Raw genomic sequence first — 18,728 nt, 5'->3', positions numbered from 1 at the left:
TAATGTGCACGTACATGATGTTAAAACTACAATATGAGTACAACATTTGTTGGAGGGAACTGGTAAACCCTTACTTAGGTCTACTGTATGTTATTGGGGAGGAAATTACAGACATTGCACCTGATGACATAGGGCCTAGCCCTGTATGAGTTACAGACATGATTGTAGGGTAGCAGACATGATTACAGACATGATTGTAGGGTAGGTATTATTTGTTATTTCAAACTTTGCCATGAAAAGAGCAGCAGCAATGCAGAACCATCACTAGACCGGCACATTAGACGGCACACTACAAGCACAATTAATAGGCCAGATGCGCAATTAAAGGGGAATCACCCCCAAAAAATCTAAATCTTCCAGACCAATTCAGAACGTCTAATTTCGTTGTTTCTCTATGAACAGTTGTAATTTTGAGAGTGAAAAACCCTCCAAAAACTTAAACCAGGAAAAATAAAACTGAGAACGCATAATTTTGGGAAAATATAAAACATCACTTCCATGGGGTAACCATGGTAACAGTTTGCTGTTTAGGCAACCTCCAGTTCAGCCTTTACAAGCTCACATCAATGTTGTTTCCACATCATTTCAATGAACCAACAGGGAATAGGTGTTGTATTGACGTGTGTGCCCAGTGGTTGAGGCATCTCGTCTATGGAACAATGTTTTATCTTCCACAGTTGTTTACCACAGGGAGGATCTGCTTGTTGATATTTAGTGGTTATCATCGTTCACTATCAGTAGCAGAGAGATGATCTGTTATTTGTTTGTTTACCTTGAGATACTGGTATTGCATTAACTATCAATAGCATGGTGAAGTTTATCTCTTGATGTCTCTAACTTGATGTTAGAGAATAGATACCGGTCAGTGTCAATAGATATCATCTGTAGAGTAGGGCATGATTCATTTTCTCATTCCTTGACCGTACAATGCTAGGCTACTTCCAATTAAACTTTTATTTATCCAGGTTCATTTTGTTGAGATGATCAAATCTATTTGAGAGACCTGGTTTACATTAGCATATTAGGCCATGTGTATTTCATCCCATACACTGCATGACGTTATAGCATAATGAGTCCTCTAGAGCAGAGGTATTGTTGAAATATTATTGAAAAATCTGCTACCGGTCTAGTAGAAACGATTCGTTCTAGGTTTATGGTGGTTTCAATGATAGATGGAAATACCCCAGAGTGCAAGTTGGACTGATTCCAATAGGATGAGCCCAGTAGACTTCTGTTCACTGTACCGACCGTCTCACTCTGAACTGATTATGCTTGAGAGTCTCTGAATTTTTAATATGAATGTACTTGTCACGCTGGGTATTATTAAGGTATTATCCACCGTGGGCATACACAGTAATAATCACCCACACAGAATATTGCCCCAAAGATTAGAATAAGCTTAAATTGGTTTAAGGGGTCAAAGAGCAACACAGCAAGTTAGATTGCTTTCAAATAGTCAAGCATGAGGCATGTGAAGAAAGCCAAGCAGCATTCTCATTTGGCAGCGAAGCGAGAATAATATGTTGGGTCATGGGAGTTTGTGAGTCATTTTTCCCTGTTTCGTTTTCAACTCTGAGGCAAACGCTAACGTTTGTTGTTTTGCAAGCAATGGATAGTCTTTAGATCGCAGGCATTTAGAGAAAGGATGTGATGTTCTCCCATGTCAAATTACCCCTTGTTCTGTGTTGTGAAGTTTTGGCACCAACAATACCTAGAACTGGAAAGTTAGACATCCAACATTTTTAACAAGAAACATCATTGCATCTGCTGAGAGGAGTTAGATCCAATACTCCCATCTTTCAAAAAGAATGCTGTGATGCTATTGGTTGGATGCGTTTTAGCCATTTTAGCCAAACAATTGTGACATAGAACCAAGTTCCTCATATCTTCTCCCTAGCTACCCACTCTTATAATTGGTCTGTGTGTATATCTGTAGTATAGAGCATGTCTCACCCATTCTGACTGTGAGCCAGGGCCCTAGTGCTCAGAAGTGAGTGCAGTGCACCCTGATAGGAGAAGGATTTCCTGGCCGCCAAGCCCCAGACCCTTTGACTGACGCAAGACAGCCAGTGCTCAGCACTGCGGTCCTGAGGTGCCTGCCAATAGCACTGCTTTGTATCCAGTGAGATGAGGGGTCGGCTTTGAATAAACTGTCCCCAGCTCCGCTGCCATGATCACTTCAAACAGCCAATGGCATCGTTTTGGCTTCCGTTACCATCCATGTGTGATATGTCTTTTTGTCACACAGATGATCATCACACGCCACCGGATCTAACGTTAGAAGACATACGAGCTGCCGTTTCTGTAGAGCGGCTTTTCACATTAAGGAAGTGTTACGACGTTTAATGTCAGTCAGGTTTCATGTTATATTGCCCACATCATTTCCAGAGAGGGGATTGTTTTCTAAATACTCTTAAGGATTATTAACAAGCTGAAGCCCCCCCCCCCCCCCCCCAGTAGGAGGTTATAGGAGAGGACCTCAGTCTGCCTAATGCCTTAACCAGGGGAAACTGACAGTGAGTAAGAGCTGAGCAACACAATGCTACTTAAGAACTAACACCTCAGTCTCTTTTAGAAAAGGCCTATGTCTTTTTATGGGAACCCTTGTAGGGCAACTGCCTGATGTGTGAGTCCAGATCGACATAGGGTGAGTTAATAGGGAAATGACTAAGGCAGTAGCTGGGAAGTGGTTGGAATCACACAGGAGCAGTACTGGGAGAAATATAGTGGGATCCCTGATATCGCCTCCCTCCAAGCATCCCTAGTATAGACTGTTTTCATACTACTCTGTCCCATTTAAAAGTTGAGAAAGTTTAGGTTCTACTCACTACAGATGATGTAGGATCTTCATTTGATCACCCTGTTGCAGGAGACCTTTCCTGCAATGCAGGACATTTTAAAACCTCTAGTGTATTTGAGGTTTAAAAAGGCTTCAAAAGTTTGTAATTTCAGACTTGATCTTCCCTTTCGCAAAATGTATCAACCCCTACAAAACTGTACATTTTTAATTACAATCCACATAATAATTCACATTTCCTGTTGCTGCAAGATTGTTTTCCTGCTGTAGCAAACTGGCTCAAATTAAGATCCTACACCTGTAGCACTGACTGACTACCTTGACTTAACTGTAGCTTTCAGTGTAGGTTTGATAAGTGGCAACCATTGTCTTTATCTCCTGTATCCTCAGATTATGTTGAGGAAGAGCTCCGCCTCCTTCTCTGTGCTGTGTACTGCTCCACTCTGAGCCGGGACGGCTTTGGGAAGGCTACTCAGGCCAACCTATAGGGTGTCAGAAGGGGAATCCTGAATTACTGCGCCTTTTTCCTGCTGGAATGATGTGGTAAATGTGTAGTTTTTACTGCCTGTGGTTGTCATTTTCCCCCCTCCTTTAACAGGCATGGTTCTCTAAGAGCGTTGGTAAATAAAAGGAGACCTACCTCTTTGTTATGTGTGTGTGTGTGTGTGCGTGCGTGTGTGCGTGCGTGCGTGCGTCAGTGAGTTAGCAGGCAGCCGTGTGTTTGTCTTGCCGGCCTCTCTGCCAGCCGACCCACCCACTCTCTCTCCAGTCTTCCTCTAACTGACTTCCTGTGGGATTGCTGAAGAGGAGGATAGTGTTAGCAGTGGATGGGGGAGAGTAGGGGGGTGACGGGGTAAAATGTCTTGAGTTTAAAGTGGGACAATGGGGAGAATGTCTGGAGTGAAAGAAGTAGAGGAGGAAGTGGGCAGACTGTTGAATGTTTAAGGAGGCTGGTGGGTAGATTATTGGACGTTAAAGGGGACAGAGGATAGGAGGTTGGGGAATAGGAGTTTTGAGTGTTGGGTGACTGGTGGGATGCATTGAGATATAAAAACAGTCAACAGATAGTGCCAAGTATGGTTTTGTTTATGACTGGTGTGTTTAATGATTATAAGGTTTCTATAGTGCTGTTCTACTGTATATGGGACATCTGTGTGGAGTGACACTGGTGCAGATATGTATGGAAGCAAGCCAAAAGACATTGTTTTGGTGTTAAATTGACACTTTTACTTGGTTATTTTCAGATCTATAATACCTCTTTCTGTGACCACAAAAGGGCATCACTAGGAGCAGGGAATGCACCATTGATAGTTCAAATAAATGAATAACAAGTGTCTGTTGTGTGACCAGGGATCACTGTGGCAATTCAAGGGATCACCGACTTGACTGCCATGAAAAGAGTTTCTTGTATGTTCAGTCGTTACATGATTGATACATGCTTATTCAATATCAACCTGCAGCTCTGTATAAGCCAAACCTACATGTCTATTGGCAAGCTTCCCCAGTTAAGTCATAGCCAAGAGAGGCACTGACATGACTGAAACTATCTGATGTGGCATCTTTGGCAGAATGTTTGTGGGGAGTGGTGTAGATATACAATATCAGGAGCCCCTTGGTTAGTGTTGCGACTTACGAGCAACGTTGTGTGTGCTGTGTGCCGGAGTGCAGAGTGACTGGGTCTATTCCTGTGTGTTTGTAAGGAACTTACATCCAGCATTCCACCACAAGGTCACAGAATAAACACACGACTGACCCTTTTTGCTGCAGATATCTGGAGTGTCTCAGTTATGTTAGAGAACACTCTGTTAGCACAGAAACCCTCTCCAACTGGGATAAACATGAGCCTTTTGGCCTTTATTTGGTCTCTTTTCTTTCAGCTTCTAAAGGACCAAGCCGCTAAGAAGACTCCATTTTCAAAGGCGTTTACTTTCAGCTCCAACTGTTAAGAGCTCTCCCGGTGAGAAGCCATGGAGTTGTGTTCTAACGGAGGACTCGATCAACTGTTAAGAGCTCTCCCGGTGAGAAGTCATGGAGTTGTGTTCTAACGGAGGACTCGATCAACTGTTAAGAGCTCTCCCGGTGAGAAGTCATGGAGTTGTGTTCTAACAGAGGACTCGATCAACTGTTAAGAGCTCTCCCGGTGAGAAGCCATGGAGTTGTGTTCTAACAGAGGACTCGATCAACTGTTAAGAGCTCTCCCGGTGAGAAGCCATGGAGTTGTGTTCTAACGGAGGACTCGATCAACTGTTAAGAGCTCTCCCGGTGAGAAGTCATGGAGTTGTGTTCTAACAGAGGACTCGATCAACTGTTAAGAGCTCTCCCGGTGAGAAGCCATGGAGTTGTGTTCTAACAGAGGACTCGATCTGCTCTCCAGATAGACGTACGTCATTTAAACTGAACACAGTTTGGAAGGATTATCGGTCATTCACAGCAATCACTGGTGTTTGCTTGTCTTGTGCTCCACAGCTGGGCTGGTGTTTTGTCCTCTGTGCAACCCTGAGGGATACAGGCAGATATCCCGCTCTCTCATTACAGTATGAAACACAGCTTCAGGCTCAGTGGCTCTTCAACATCTGGCTGGGTTGGTTAAATCACCTTCCTTTCTCTATAGCTCAGATCTAGAACATTCTCCTGGCCCCCTTGAGCTCACATCTCAGCATAGCTCTCTCTGACGAGGCTGACCCCATGCAAAGAAGACATTTCCTGAGACAATTCAGAGGGTCCTGCTGTGTAGTTGCAGCCATCCATTGTGTGTGTGGGGGGGGTGGGGGGGTACGCACGCACGCACGCGTGTGGGAGTGCTTGCGTGTGTATGGAGGAGGGATATCCGCCCCCCTCCACTCCCCTTGTGGGCCTTTTTCTTCTGAGAGAAGTTGTTTTCTCAAAGGAATTGATGCTGCATGCATTTCTCACGTAGAGGAAAATGGCGTGTACCTCTGGCCTCACAGTAAAAAGAACAGGAGGTTAGGAGGAGGTTTTCTCCAACTGTCTTTACTCATGCACAGTAGGCCTGCGTAGGGTACTTCTCAGAATGAATGTTTTAAATGATCCCACAACTGCATTGGTAACTGGCAAACAAAATTATTATCTTTTAGAATCATATCGGGACTTATCTCTCACCCCCTCGTCAACATCAGCCAATCAGAAAGGAGGAGAGGAGGAAGTGTGTGCTCAATGCACAGGAAGTATGGAGGAAGTGCTTTATTTTTTTCCTCCCTCTCTGATAGGGGGCCTTTGTGATTATGCTTCCATTGAATCTGGGGATCTGGATGGAAACCTGAGGCAGTGCACTGCACCCGCAAGGAGCTGATACTGCACCCGCAAGGAGCTGATACTGCACCCGCAAGGAGCTGATACTGCACCCGCAAGGAGCTGATACTAAGGACATTAGTTTGGCAGTGATTTGTAATGAAGAGAGGAAGACAATGGTGGTTGGGTTATACAAAATGCTTTGCTGGGATTCTTTCTTCATGGAGGAATATAAACAAGAGTATCAATTAACATTGCCACTCCCCTTTAATGATGAGTAAAACTTAACTAATATAATTATCAGACTCTGGCTGCAGTGTAATTGAATTGCAGGTAGTAAATGAGGGGAAGGGAACAAGGTTATTGTCCCCAGTAGAATGGGCTTTCAATCATCATGACCTTTAATGAAGATAGGTTATAGATACATTAGTACAAATCAGTTGGCATAATATGAATATTGTTTACAGTTTGCTTTGGTAAAATGAGAGCAATTATTGATACAAAATTAAACGTGGACAAATCCCTCACCCTGACAGGCATACAGAGGTTCCCTGCAAACACACTAGTAACGTATTTGAATGACAATGTGATATATATGCTAACTTTTGGAGATGAAGTAGGAACCTCATTCAATTTCCTGCAGCTTAAAGATCTGATGCCTTCAGAAACAGAAACCTGTTCTCACACCCTTGAGTTCTAACACTTGTCCAGTGAGCAAACATCAAAAGCCAGATTTCTGACTGCACATTGCAAGAAGCTCAGATGACTAATGACCATTGCAATACAGGGCGCTCCAGGGAATGTTCTGTACACCTGGGTCTATGAAACAGGGTGTTACCTACCTCATTGCATCTCTCTCACACACACACACACACACACACACACACACACACACACACACACACACACGCAAACAAAAAGGTAGAGGTTGTGGAGACTTGCCAGAGCCGCCACACCCTGTATGCTTCTCCTTGGCGTCTGTACATACTTAGTGACACCACCACAGCTGGGAGAGAGGAAGTGAAGCAATCACTGAAGCGTTTTAACAATCTCACAAACTCTCCTCACACGTCCCATTGACTTACTCATCAACCACTCCCTGTGCACCTTATGTAGAGTGACAGTACTGTCTTTCTTGGTGACAGCAGGTGTGACTGAAGACATGGACTATCATGTTTGACTTGTAGTTTCCGTTGACATTTCCCTTCAGGTTTCTTGTAGATTCTTGATAAGCTATTTCGTCAATCAGTTCTCATGAAGGATTGTAATGGAATAATATCTAACTAGGGCTGTGTCCAAGGAATTTTAATGCTTCTCAGATGCGTGTACAAAAAGCACTTGCACAAAACCCATTTTTCAATGAAGGATCTGTTATTCATTATAAATGGTTGGATCGCTGTTAAATATGAGTGTGTGCGTGCCGGTTCGGTCTTGCTGTTATTCTAACCTCAGCAGCCAGGCCACTAAAAGGACTAAGGCTACGTCTGAAAGGGCATTATATTTCCGATTTCCTATTTTTGACAAGAACCCTGTAGACCCTGGTCAAAGGAAGTGCTCTATATAGGGGATAGGGTGCCATTTCAGATGCGCCTTAGTTTTTGTTTCTCCTTGTCGTGGCACAGTGTCATATCAGGTCTTTTAGAGCACCGCTGAGCCCTGGGTCTGACTGCCATAAAACTGTTGATTTAAATTAAACACAGTGTAATGTTTACAATGGCTTGTACACACACACACAAACACACACACACACATATACACATGCATACATATATAGATTACAGCCTCATTCTACAATTGTTTCAATAGCTTTTTTACCTCAATCTAAACACAATACCCCATCATGACAAGGCAAAAACATTTACATAAGTATTCAGACCCTTTACTCAGTACTTTGTTGAAGTACCTTTGACAGCAATTACAGCCTCGAGTCTTCTTGGGTATGACGCTACAAGCTTGGCACACCTGTATTTGGGGAGTTTCTCCCATTCTTCTCTGCAGATCCTCTCAAGCTCTGTCAGGTTGGATGGGGAGCGTCACCACACAGCTATTTTCAGGTCTATCCAGAGATGTTTGATCGGGATCTCTCTGTACTTTGCTCCACTAATATTTTCCTCGATCCTGACAAGTCTCCCAGTCCCTGCCACTGAAAAACATCCCCACAGCATGATGCTGCCACCACCATGCTTCACTGGATGGTGCCAGGTTTCCTCCAGATGTGACGCTTGGCATTCAGGCCGAAGAGTTCTATCTTAGTTTCATCAGACCAGAGAATCATGTTTCTTTGCCTTTTGGCAAACTCTAAGCGCCTTTTACTGGTTTCCGTCTGGACACTTCACCATAAAGGCCCGATTGGTGGAGTGCTGCAGAGATGGTTGTCCTTCTGGAAGGTTCTCCCATCTCCACAGGGGAACTCTGGAGCTCTGTCAGAGTGACCATTGGGTTCATGGTCACCTCCCTGACCAAGGCCCTTCTCCCCCGATTGCTCAGTTTGGCTGAGCAGCCAGCTCTAGGAAGAGTCTTGGTAGTTCCAAAATTCTGCAATTTAAGAATGATTGAGGCCACTGTGTTCTTGGGGACTTTCAATGGTGCATAAATGTTTTGTTACCCTTCCCCAGAGCTGTGCTTCGACACAATCCTGTCTCGGAGCTCTACGGACAATTCCTTCAACCTCATGGCTTGGTTTTTGCTCTGACATGCTCTGTCAACTGTGGGACCTTTTTATATATAGACATGTGTGGGCCTTTCCAAATCATGTCCAATCAATTGAATTTACCACAGGTGGACTCCAATCAAGTTGTAGAAACATCAAGGATGATCAATGGAAACAGGATGCACCTGAGCTCAATTTCAAGTCTCATAGCAAAGGGTCTGAATACTTATGTAAATAAGGTATCTGTTATTTATTTTTAATATGTTTGCTGGATTTTTATTTTTTTATCAATTTTAGAATAAGGCTGTAACATAACAAAATGTGGAAAAAGTCAAGGGGTCTGAATACTTTTCCGAAGGCACTGTGCAATATTATACACACACACAACACACGCACAAGCAGATACAGTACAATGTTTAACATGGCTTATTGTGCAACTGCCTTGTGTAGTGTTTTCTTCAGACTGAATGTGCCACTTTACAGCCAACCAGGCCTCAGGTGTTTTTATTGTAAACAATAACTTTTGACCTTTGCTCATATTTCATTTGAATTCTTCAATAGATCATCTCTCACTGAAAGAAAGGTTACATTGATAAGACACGGGGTCAAGTTTTAGGCCTGATTGTAGCTGAATGCTTAGTCTGATATTGTAAATATTGTAAATACTGCTTATGGTCACCTCCCTGACCAATATGTTATGTCTCCTTATGACGATATATGATGTCAAGATAATATGTTTATACAATTTCCTCTTACTGTGTATAGACAGGTTGTGATGTCATCTTTTGTTTATTCCTTTTCAGCCTTTAAGTCAGTCTTAATTGAGTTAATTAAATTAATTAAATCTCACATTATGCCTCTCCTAATTATAAAAGAAGAGCTTGCTGCAGTAGCATTGTAAGTCGGCCTCTGTTGCTAGGCGTTAGGGTGTTTAGGTTCTGCCTCTGTTGCCACGGTGTCAGTGTGTTAATTAGTGTGCGTACCAAATTACAACCTATACCCTTTATTTAGTGCACTACTTTTGACCAGATTAGTGCACTATAAAGGGAATAGGGTGCATTTTGGGTGGCATCCTTAGCCAGGCCAGTGGCGTGGATGGTAAGGGTACATTTCAGGGTGTCCCTTCAGGGACGTGTTAATGAGAACTAGAACTTAATGTCTTCACAGAAGAACACAGCTGTTCATGTCCTATACACTTTCTCTGATTGGGCCCATCTCTAGCCCAGATCTGTTTGTGCTGTCTTGCCAGCGCTTATGTTTTTGGTGAGACAATGACCAGATTAATTGGCAGGACAGCATAAACAGATCTGGTTCCAGGCTAGCCCATCTCAACTGATCACGACAGGGAGCAATAACAAACAAGTGAGGTGTACCATAAATAAGCAGACTTTGATTGTACTTTGACATTTGTGTTTCCAGTTTCATTATCAAGTTCAATGGCATCATACCCAGAATATTGTCAGTCTTTACAGCTACAACAGTATAGAATCTACTTTCACTTATTTGTTTCGTTTATTTCATCACTTATTTTGTTTTATTGTTAAATTAAAAAAACAAAGACTACCCAAAAAATGACATAAAAAATAAAATTGGAAAGAGGACAGGCGTTAAGAAAATAATCCTGATGATATGTTTATTTCTTCCATTCTTGTAAATGAAAATGTCAGTGTACGACAGCAAACTGTTGTGCTAGTAAGATGTGTTTTATGCTGAGGCTACTGCTTGAGTTGTGGAGCTGTTCTGGCTTTGCTGTCTAGACCAGGCATGTTTAGGAATGTACTGTATTCCTAGGAAAATTACAACAACAAGACTGACTGAAATAGGAGGAAAATAAATCCCCTCTTTGTCCCAAAGCTCATATTCTGACACCAGGGACAAAATCACCAGAATTTAAAGTGAGTCAGTGTCACTGTTGCTCAATAAAGACCATAGTTTTGGCAGAGAGATTTGTTAGGTATTTTATTAGGATCTCCATTAGCTGTTGCAAAAGCAGCAGCTACTCTTCCTGGGGTCCACACAAAACATGAAACATAATACAGAATGACATAATACAGAACATCAATAGACAAGAGCAGCTCAAGGACAGAACTACATACATTTAAAAAAATAGGCACACATAGCCTACATATCAATGCATACACACAAACTATCTATGTCAAATAGGAGAGAGGCGTTGTGCCGCGAGGTGTTGCTTTATCTGTTTTTTGAAACCAGGTTTGCTGTTTATTTGAGCAATATGAGATGGAAGGAAGTTCCATGCAATAAGGAATCTATATAATATTGTACGTTTTCTTGAATTTGTTCTGGATTTGGGGACTATGAAAAGACCCCTGGTGGCATAAGTGTGTGTGTCAACTATGCAAACAATTTGGGATTTTCAACACATTCATGTTTTTTATAAAAAGAAGTGATGCAGTCAGTTTCTCCTCAACTCTTAGCCAAGAGAGACTGGCATGTATAGTATTTATATCAGCCCTCTTAAGTCCCACTAAGCGCAAACCAGATGGGATGGCGTATCGCTGCAGAATGCTGTGGTAGCCATGCTGGTCAAGTGTGCCTTGAATTCTAAATAAATCATTGACAGTGTCACCAGCAAAGCACCCTCACACCATCATACCTCCTCCTCCATGCTTCACAGTGGAAACCACACATGCGGAGATCATCCGTTCACCATATTCTGCGTCTCACAAAGACACGGTGGTTGGAAGCAAAAATCTCAAATTTGGACTCATCAGACCTAAGGACAGATTTCCACCAGTCTAATGTCCATTGCTCGTGTTTCTTGGCCCAATCAAGTCTCTTTTTCTTATTGCTTTCCTTTAGCAGTGGTTTCTTTGCAGCAATTCAACCATGAAGGCCTGATTAATGCAGTCTCCTCTGAACAGTTGATGTTGAGATGTGTCTACAATTTCTGAGGCTGGTAACTCTAATGAATTCTGGGTCTTCCTTTCCTGTGGGGTTCTCATGAGAGCCAGATTCATCATAGCGCTTAATGGGTTTTGCCAGTGGTGTAAAGTACTTAAATAAAAATACTTTAAAGTACTACTTTAGTAGTTTTTTGGGGGGTCTGTACTATTTATATTTTGACTACTTTTACTTCACTACATTCCTAAAGAAAACCTTTTACTCCATACATTTTACCTGACACCCAAAAGTACTTGTTACATTTCAAATGCTTAGCAGGACAGAAAATGGTCCAATTGCCACACTTACAGTATCAAGAGAACATCCCTGGTCATCCCTACTGCCTCTGATCTGGCGGACTCACTAAACACAAATGCTTTGTTTTTAAATTATGTCTGAGTGTTGGAGTGTGACCCTGGCTATTCATTAATAAGGATTTTTTTTAAATTCTTACTTTTACTTTTTATACTTAGTTGAAGTCGTAAGTTTACATTCACCTTAGCCAAATACATTTGAACTCAGTTTTTCACAATTCCTGACTTTTAATCCTAGTTAAAATTCCCTGTCTTAGGTCAGTTAGGATCACCACTTTATTTTAAGAATGTGAAATGTCAGAATAATGGTTGAGAGAATGATTTATTTCAGCTTTTTATTTATTTTTATCACATTCCCAATGGGTCAGAAGTTTACTATACACTCAATTCGTATTTGGTAGCATTGCCTTTAAAATTGTTTAACTTGGGTCAAACGTTTCAGGTTGCCTTCCACAAGTTTCCCACAATAAGTTGGGTGAATTTTGGCCCATTCCTCCTGACAGAGCTGGGGTAACTGTCAGGTTTGTAGGCCTCCTTGCTTGCATATGCTTTTTCAGAAGCCATTTTCTACAACTATGGAAGTATGCTTGGGGTCATTGTCCATTTGGAAGACCCATTTGCGACCAAGCTTGAACTTCCTGACTGATGTCTTGAGATGTTGCTTCAAACAGTGCCATCCGTTTTGTCACCAAAGCCCCATACACTACCCACCATTGCGACCTGTACGCTCTCGTTGGTTGGCCCTCGCTTCATACACGTCGCCAAACCCACTGGCTACAGGTTATCTACAAGTCTCTGCTAGGTAAAGCCCCCACTTATTTCAGCTCACTGGTTTTTACATTTTTAACTTAACCTTTATTTAACTGGGCAAGTCAGTTAAGAACAAATTCTTATTTACAAAGCATGTGACAAATAAAATGTCATGTTCAGGGGCAGAATGACATTTTTTACCTTGTCAGCTCGGGGATTCGATCCAGAAACCTTTCGGTTACTGTCCCGACACTCTAACCACTAGGCTACCTGCCGCCCCTGTTACCTAGTGACTTTACATAACTACCTCAGCACATCGACTCGGTATTGTTACTCCCTGTACATAGCCATGTTATTTTTACTCTTTGTTGTTATTTGTTTTTCACTGTGTATTTATTCCTCATGTCACTATTTCTATTTGAAAAACATCTTCTAAATCTTTAATTCTGCATTGTTGGAAAAGGACCTCTAAGTAAGCATTTCACTGTTAGTCCACACCTGTTGTTTACAAAGCATGTGACAAATAAAATGTGATGTTCCCCTGGTTCACATTGTCAGTCACAACAACCTGTCAGACCAGCTCAAGGGACAGACAGACTGAACCTGTTTCCTCCAGATCGCCTCAGTCAGCTTCTACTACTCTGTAAAGGATCCTCTCGTCTTCCTCTGTATCTTCAATAGTGTCTCACTGCATTGGCTTAGTCAAACCCGTTTTTGTAATTGTAGATTAGAGCAGCGGTTTTCAAACTTTTCTTGCCCAGTGACCCCTGCTCAGGAAAACCTGGGACTCCCATCATATGTTAGAAAAAAATTATATTTATCACATCTCGTCTTATCAGGTGAATGATAATGGCAAGTATAAGTAGTCAACATTTGAAAATTAATAGATTTTGTAGATAGATTTGAATTATTTTGAACTGCCAACAGTTCATTGGAAGAGGAAGTGTAAACTCTAACATACCTTTTAGCTTATAGGCTATCTTGGCAGTGTAGAGAAAATGTTGCTGTTGTAAAGCTTATTAAAAAATATATATTGTTCAATATCCTTTCTGCATGCTCTCTATCTGGTTTTGGTCATTTAAGTTGACACTTAAAAACAGTTTTTCCATCCCGCCTGTACAGAAAACAAACCCTGTAATTAGCTCCAATGACTGTAATTTCTTCCATATTAAAGGTATAGTTCGATATTTTGGCCATGAAGCCATTTATCTACTTCCCCAGAGTCAGATGAACCGGAACAGCTAGCATGCTAACTGTTCCTGTAAACTTCCAGTCATTGCACTGACGCTAGTTAGTTTGGGCTTTTGAAACTACCTCTAACTTCCTTCTTACTGGATGCAGAGACATGAAAATGGTACCCACAGTGCTATTCTGTTGCAGCTAGTGATATTCCTAAAATAAATGTTGTTCACATAAAAAGTCAATTTTTTAAAATTAAAATAAATAATAATAATTTGCAGACCAACTGCAGTACCCCAGTTTGAAAACCCCTGGATTTGTCGTAGGCGTTTGTTGGAGTAGCTCGCTGAAAGGCTTAATAGCTGTTGTTGCATACACACATGCATCAACAACACTTGGAGGATCCTGAGAAGTTTGTTGATTCGTGCCAAGAATGGGAGTTATCATGCAAAATGGCTCCGGCTTTCATTTCCAGGAATTCCTTAAATAATCCCTGTTATCTAACTGGAAAACCTGTCTAAACTTCAGAAGATGCAGTATTTATGGATCGATTAACATTAATGCTGCCACTATTCTTCCTAGTGACAGGGAGATGAGTGGAATAGATAATAGACCCCATGAATAACGTGTGTGTGTGTGTGTGTGTGAATATTAACTCCAACATTTCTGCAGAGATGACATGGCGCAGAGTCGCTAGGCTTTGTTGAACTAGCCTGAATAGCAGTGGAAAGAGTCTGAGCCAAGATAAATACAGCCAGCCAGCTCAGAGCTCACTGCGACTCATGAGTAAGCACTAGCATTGTAGGGATCGAGTTCCCATTGTAGATTGAATCCAGATCAGCTATTTAATGCATCTGAATGAGCCAAATGATGACTGTGCACACTTACAAACAAATATACTAAACATGTGTGATACCTAAGAGAAGCCAAAGAGAAACAGAGTGGGAGTCCTTCGTTGTGTTGGGTATGCCAATATGAATTTGAGCAGAGACTGCATGATGATTAGCACTAGCCATGTATGTGGGCTTGGTAGCTTAGATTTTTCCTGTATACACTGAGTGTACAAAACATTAGGAATACCTTCCTAATATTGGATTGCACCCCTTTCGCCCTCAGAACAGCCTCAGTTTGCCGGGGCATGGACTCTACAAGGTGTCAAACGTTCCACAGGGATGCTGGCCCATGTTGACTCTAATGCTTCCCACAGTTATCAAGTTGGTTGGATATCCTTTGGGTGGTAGACCATTCTTGAAACACACGGAAAACTGTTGAGCGTGAAAAACCCAGCAGCGTTTCAATTCTTGACACACTCAAACTGGTACACCTGGCACCTACTACCATACCCTGTTCAAAGGCACTTAAATATTTTGTCTTTCCCATTTAGCCTCTGAATGGCACACATACACAATCCATGTCTCAATTGTCTCAAGGCTTAAAAATCCTTCTTTAACCCGTCTTCTTCCCATCACTGATTTTAAGTGGATTTAACAAGCGACATCAATAAGGGATCATAGCTTTCACCTGGATTCACCTGGTCAGTCTGTCATGGAATTCCTAATGTTTTGGACACTCAGTGTAGATCAAGGCAGCAATATTTTGACAACGGGCATATTTGTTCTGGCCACCTCACCAACTTTTTTTTATATGAGTGGGCCTACTAACTCTAAATGTTCCTTGTGAAATTCAAGTTGACGCTCTGATGTTCTCGTCTACTTTCCTGGATCATCATCTCCTCACTCTTCATCCACAGTGTGCCAGGGTGTCACTAACCGGTTCAGCCTGCTTGGGTCAAAAGAGGACCACTACCTGAACATGGTCAAGACCTACAGCAACTGCACCGTGGTCCTGGAGAACCTGGAGGTCACATACATGGAGGACGACCATGATCTGTCTTTCCTCAGGGTAAGATGAAGGAATGCTAGCCTGGTACCAGATCTGTTTGTGCGGTCTTATCAAGTCCTATGGACAATGACCATAAGAGATACCAGGCTACAGGTCAGGAACACATTTGTCTGGAGAAAGCAATACTGGATGATAAAAACATGTACATAACAGCTGCTTAAAACACCTTACAAGCTTGCTTTAACCTACAGACATTAGTGATGCACCGATATTTCATTTTTGGCTGATACCGTTATCCTATTTTCCTTGCCAATAAATAAATAAAACGAAACTGATAACCGATATTAAACATTTTTGCGGCCTTTTAAGCATTCTAGTACAGTTAAATAGTTAATACACACACACATGGACACAGCGGTCTAAGGCACTGCATCTCAGTGTAAGAGGCGTCACTGCAGTCCCTGGTTCGAATCCAGGCTGTATCACATTGGCCGTGATTGGGAGTCCCATAGGGCGGTGCACACTTTGCCCAGCGTCGTCCGGGTTTGGCTGGAGTAGGTCGTCATTATAAATAACGGACTTGCCTAGTTAAAGGTTACACAAACACACGCACGCACACTGACCAAAAAGTTATTTTGTTGCCATTTACGTATGTCCCCATTACCAGTAAAACATCATCAAAACCTAATTTTTTCACTTACTTGCTGTGCTGTTTTGTTGTTAATTTGTTCGTTTCATTCGCAACCAGGATTTCATCATACATGTGAAGTTTCAGCTCTGTCTGTCCATGGCTCCTTTCCCCGGTGCGCACTGTCACTGTTTCCCTCTGGTCCAGCTGTGTATGTAACATTTCACGTTAACCCTGTTTCTTGTTTGCATCGAAGTAGCGGTCCTTGTACATAGCATCGAGCATGGTGGTGACACAGGAGAGAGGCTCAGATAGAGTGCCACCGAATCATTCGCTTGTTCACAAGCCTCAAGTACTTTTGTAAGTTTTAACCTCACGGTCTGTGTCTGCAGTTTTGTTGACAGGCATTTCAATGCCATGACAGAGGGTATCACGTCTGCTGCAGGTGCAGTTGATGAGCTTATTTCTCCAGTCAGTTGTTTGAATGGAGCTAGCTAGCTAGTGTGTTCATGTTTCAAACATGTTGTCAAATGTCATTGAAATGGCAGCAGCTGTATGACAACCAGCACATTCATGAGCATGCAATACAGCTTTCCTCAGTAGGAAGTCCTCGTGGACCCACTGTGCTGTCAGACTCAGCATGCTCATGGGGCTGACATCGCTGGTCCAAATGTTAGTCGTGAAGCTAATAGCAGTGACAGTATTACTGTGTAACTCCGGTAGGGCAACATCTGAAAAATAGCACACTTGGTAGTGTGTACCGGTGCTCAACTAGTCGGCGAAAGCCAACATCACCGACGACAGAGAACGGTTGATTGTCAATGGTAATGAATTCTATTATCTTGGCCTTAATGGACTTCGCCTTTAAGTTGTCTTGCTGAAATGTTGTTACTCTTTCAAATGACTGCTCGATCCACACAGCAGACATTGTGGGCTAATTTAGGAATGCTGTGTAGCGCAAAATTTTATGTGGCGTCATTATGTTATTACGTTATTTAGGTATGCAGGATATATCTAGCTATGAGGATATAGACAGGCTGATGTGAAAACCAGCAGGACTGAAGCTGGACCCTGTAGGTGTGGAGTTGTTCACCACTGGCATAGCGTGTGAAGTCCAGTTAAACCTTTCCTTGTTTGCCTCCAGTCCATCCAGGAGGTGGGTGGCTACGTTCTGATCGCCCTCAACACAGCCAACAGGATTCCCCTGGACAACCTGCGCATCATCCGAGGCCACACTCTCTATGACAGTGGCTTTGCCCTGGCTGTGGTGCTGAACTATAACAAGTCCATGCGAGCAGGCACCACTGAGCTGCCTCTGACCAGCCTCACAGGTCAGTCTATAGGCCTGTCCCTGCTCTGTCCAGGCAGGTCAATACCCAGCCTCATAATGACTAGTCACTGTGGGAATTCTCACATACTAGGGCCAAACCAGGGAAACTCTAAGCCCTAGTTATAAGCTATAAAATAGGGTTAGGGTTGAGGATTAGGGTTAACCCGGGATGTGGACACAAAGCTATGGTTAGGGTTGAACCAGGATATGGATATGAAGCTGGGGTTAGGGTTGAACCAGGATATGGATATGAAGCTGGGGTTAGGGTTGAACCAGGATATGGATATGAAGCTGGGGTTAGGGTTGAACCAGGATATGGACATGAAGCTAGGGTTAGGGTTGAACCAGGATATGGACATGACTCTAGGGTTAGGGTTGAACCAGGATATGGACATGAAGCTAGGGTTAGGGTTGAACCAGGATATGGACATGAAGCTAGGGTTAGGGTTGAACCAGGATGTGGACATGAAGCTAGGTTTAGGGTTGAACCAGGATGTGGTCACGAAGTTGAGGTTCGGGTTGAAGCTAGGGTTAGGGTTGAACCAGGATGTGGACATGAGGGTTGAACCAGGATGTGGACATGAAGCTGAGGTTAGGCTTGAGGTTAGAGTTGAAGTTAGGCTTGCATCAGAATCTGAAGATTCAGTCGTTTGTTGTATTTCATCTACACAGCTTTATTACAATGATTAATTCACACCAATATTTAGCTTCCACCTGAAAATAAACAAGTCTCTCTCCAATTTCCAGAGATCCTGAAAGGAGGAGTGAAGTTCTCAGACAACCAGCTGTGTAACGTGGAGACCATCCAGTGGTTGGACATTGTAAACAGTAACAGCAAACCCAACATGCAGTTACCTGAACCCAGCAACAATCGGCTCTGTAAGGAGCTCCTGTTAGAACACAAACATTGCGTCACATAAATGTACCTACCATAATCCCATTCAAGGTTTTGTGTTTTTATACACCCTTGAGGCTAGACTGGTTCATGTTGTAAGATATTAACAGGAAGCTGCTTCAACAAGTTTGGCCAACAGTTTCGTAATGTTTCACTTTCAACTGTCAAATATTCCAACTTTATTTGATTA

The 18,728-nt window shown here is 42.5% G+C and overlaps 1 protein-coding gene across 1 annotated transcript in view; it reads left to right on the top strand.

The window, feature by feature from the left end:
* Window positions 1-18,728, top strand: part of LOC110530977 (epidermal growth factor receptor) — an 89,094-nt gene that overhangs the window by 24,877 nt on the left and 45,489 nt on the right. Inside the window, exons 2-4 of the mRNA XM_036986163.1 lie at window positions 15,594-15,745; window positions 17,458-17,644; window positions 18,391-18,522. Coding sequence (XP_036842058.1) covers window positions 15,594-15,745; window positions 17,458-17,644; window positions 18,391-18,522 — 471 coding nt within the window. The remainder of the gene's footprint in view (window positions 1-15,593; window positions 15,746-17,457; window positions 17,645-18,390; window positions 18,523-18,728) is intronic.

This window comes from Oncorhynchus mykiss, chromosome 8 (assembly GCF_013265735.2).
Source record: "Oncorhynchus mykiss isolate Arlee chromosome 8, USDA_OmykA_1.1, whole genome shotgun sequence".
In the NCBI taxonomy this organism is placed as follows: Eukaryota; Metazoa; Chordata; class Actinopteri; order Salmoniformes; family Salmonidae; genus Oncorhynchus; species Oncorhynchus mykiss.
This window is presented reverse-complemented; position numbering and strand designations above follow the sequence as displayed.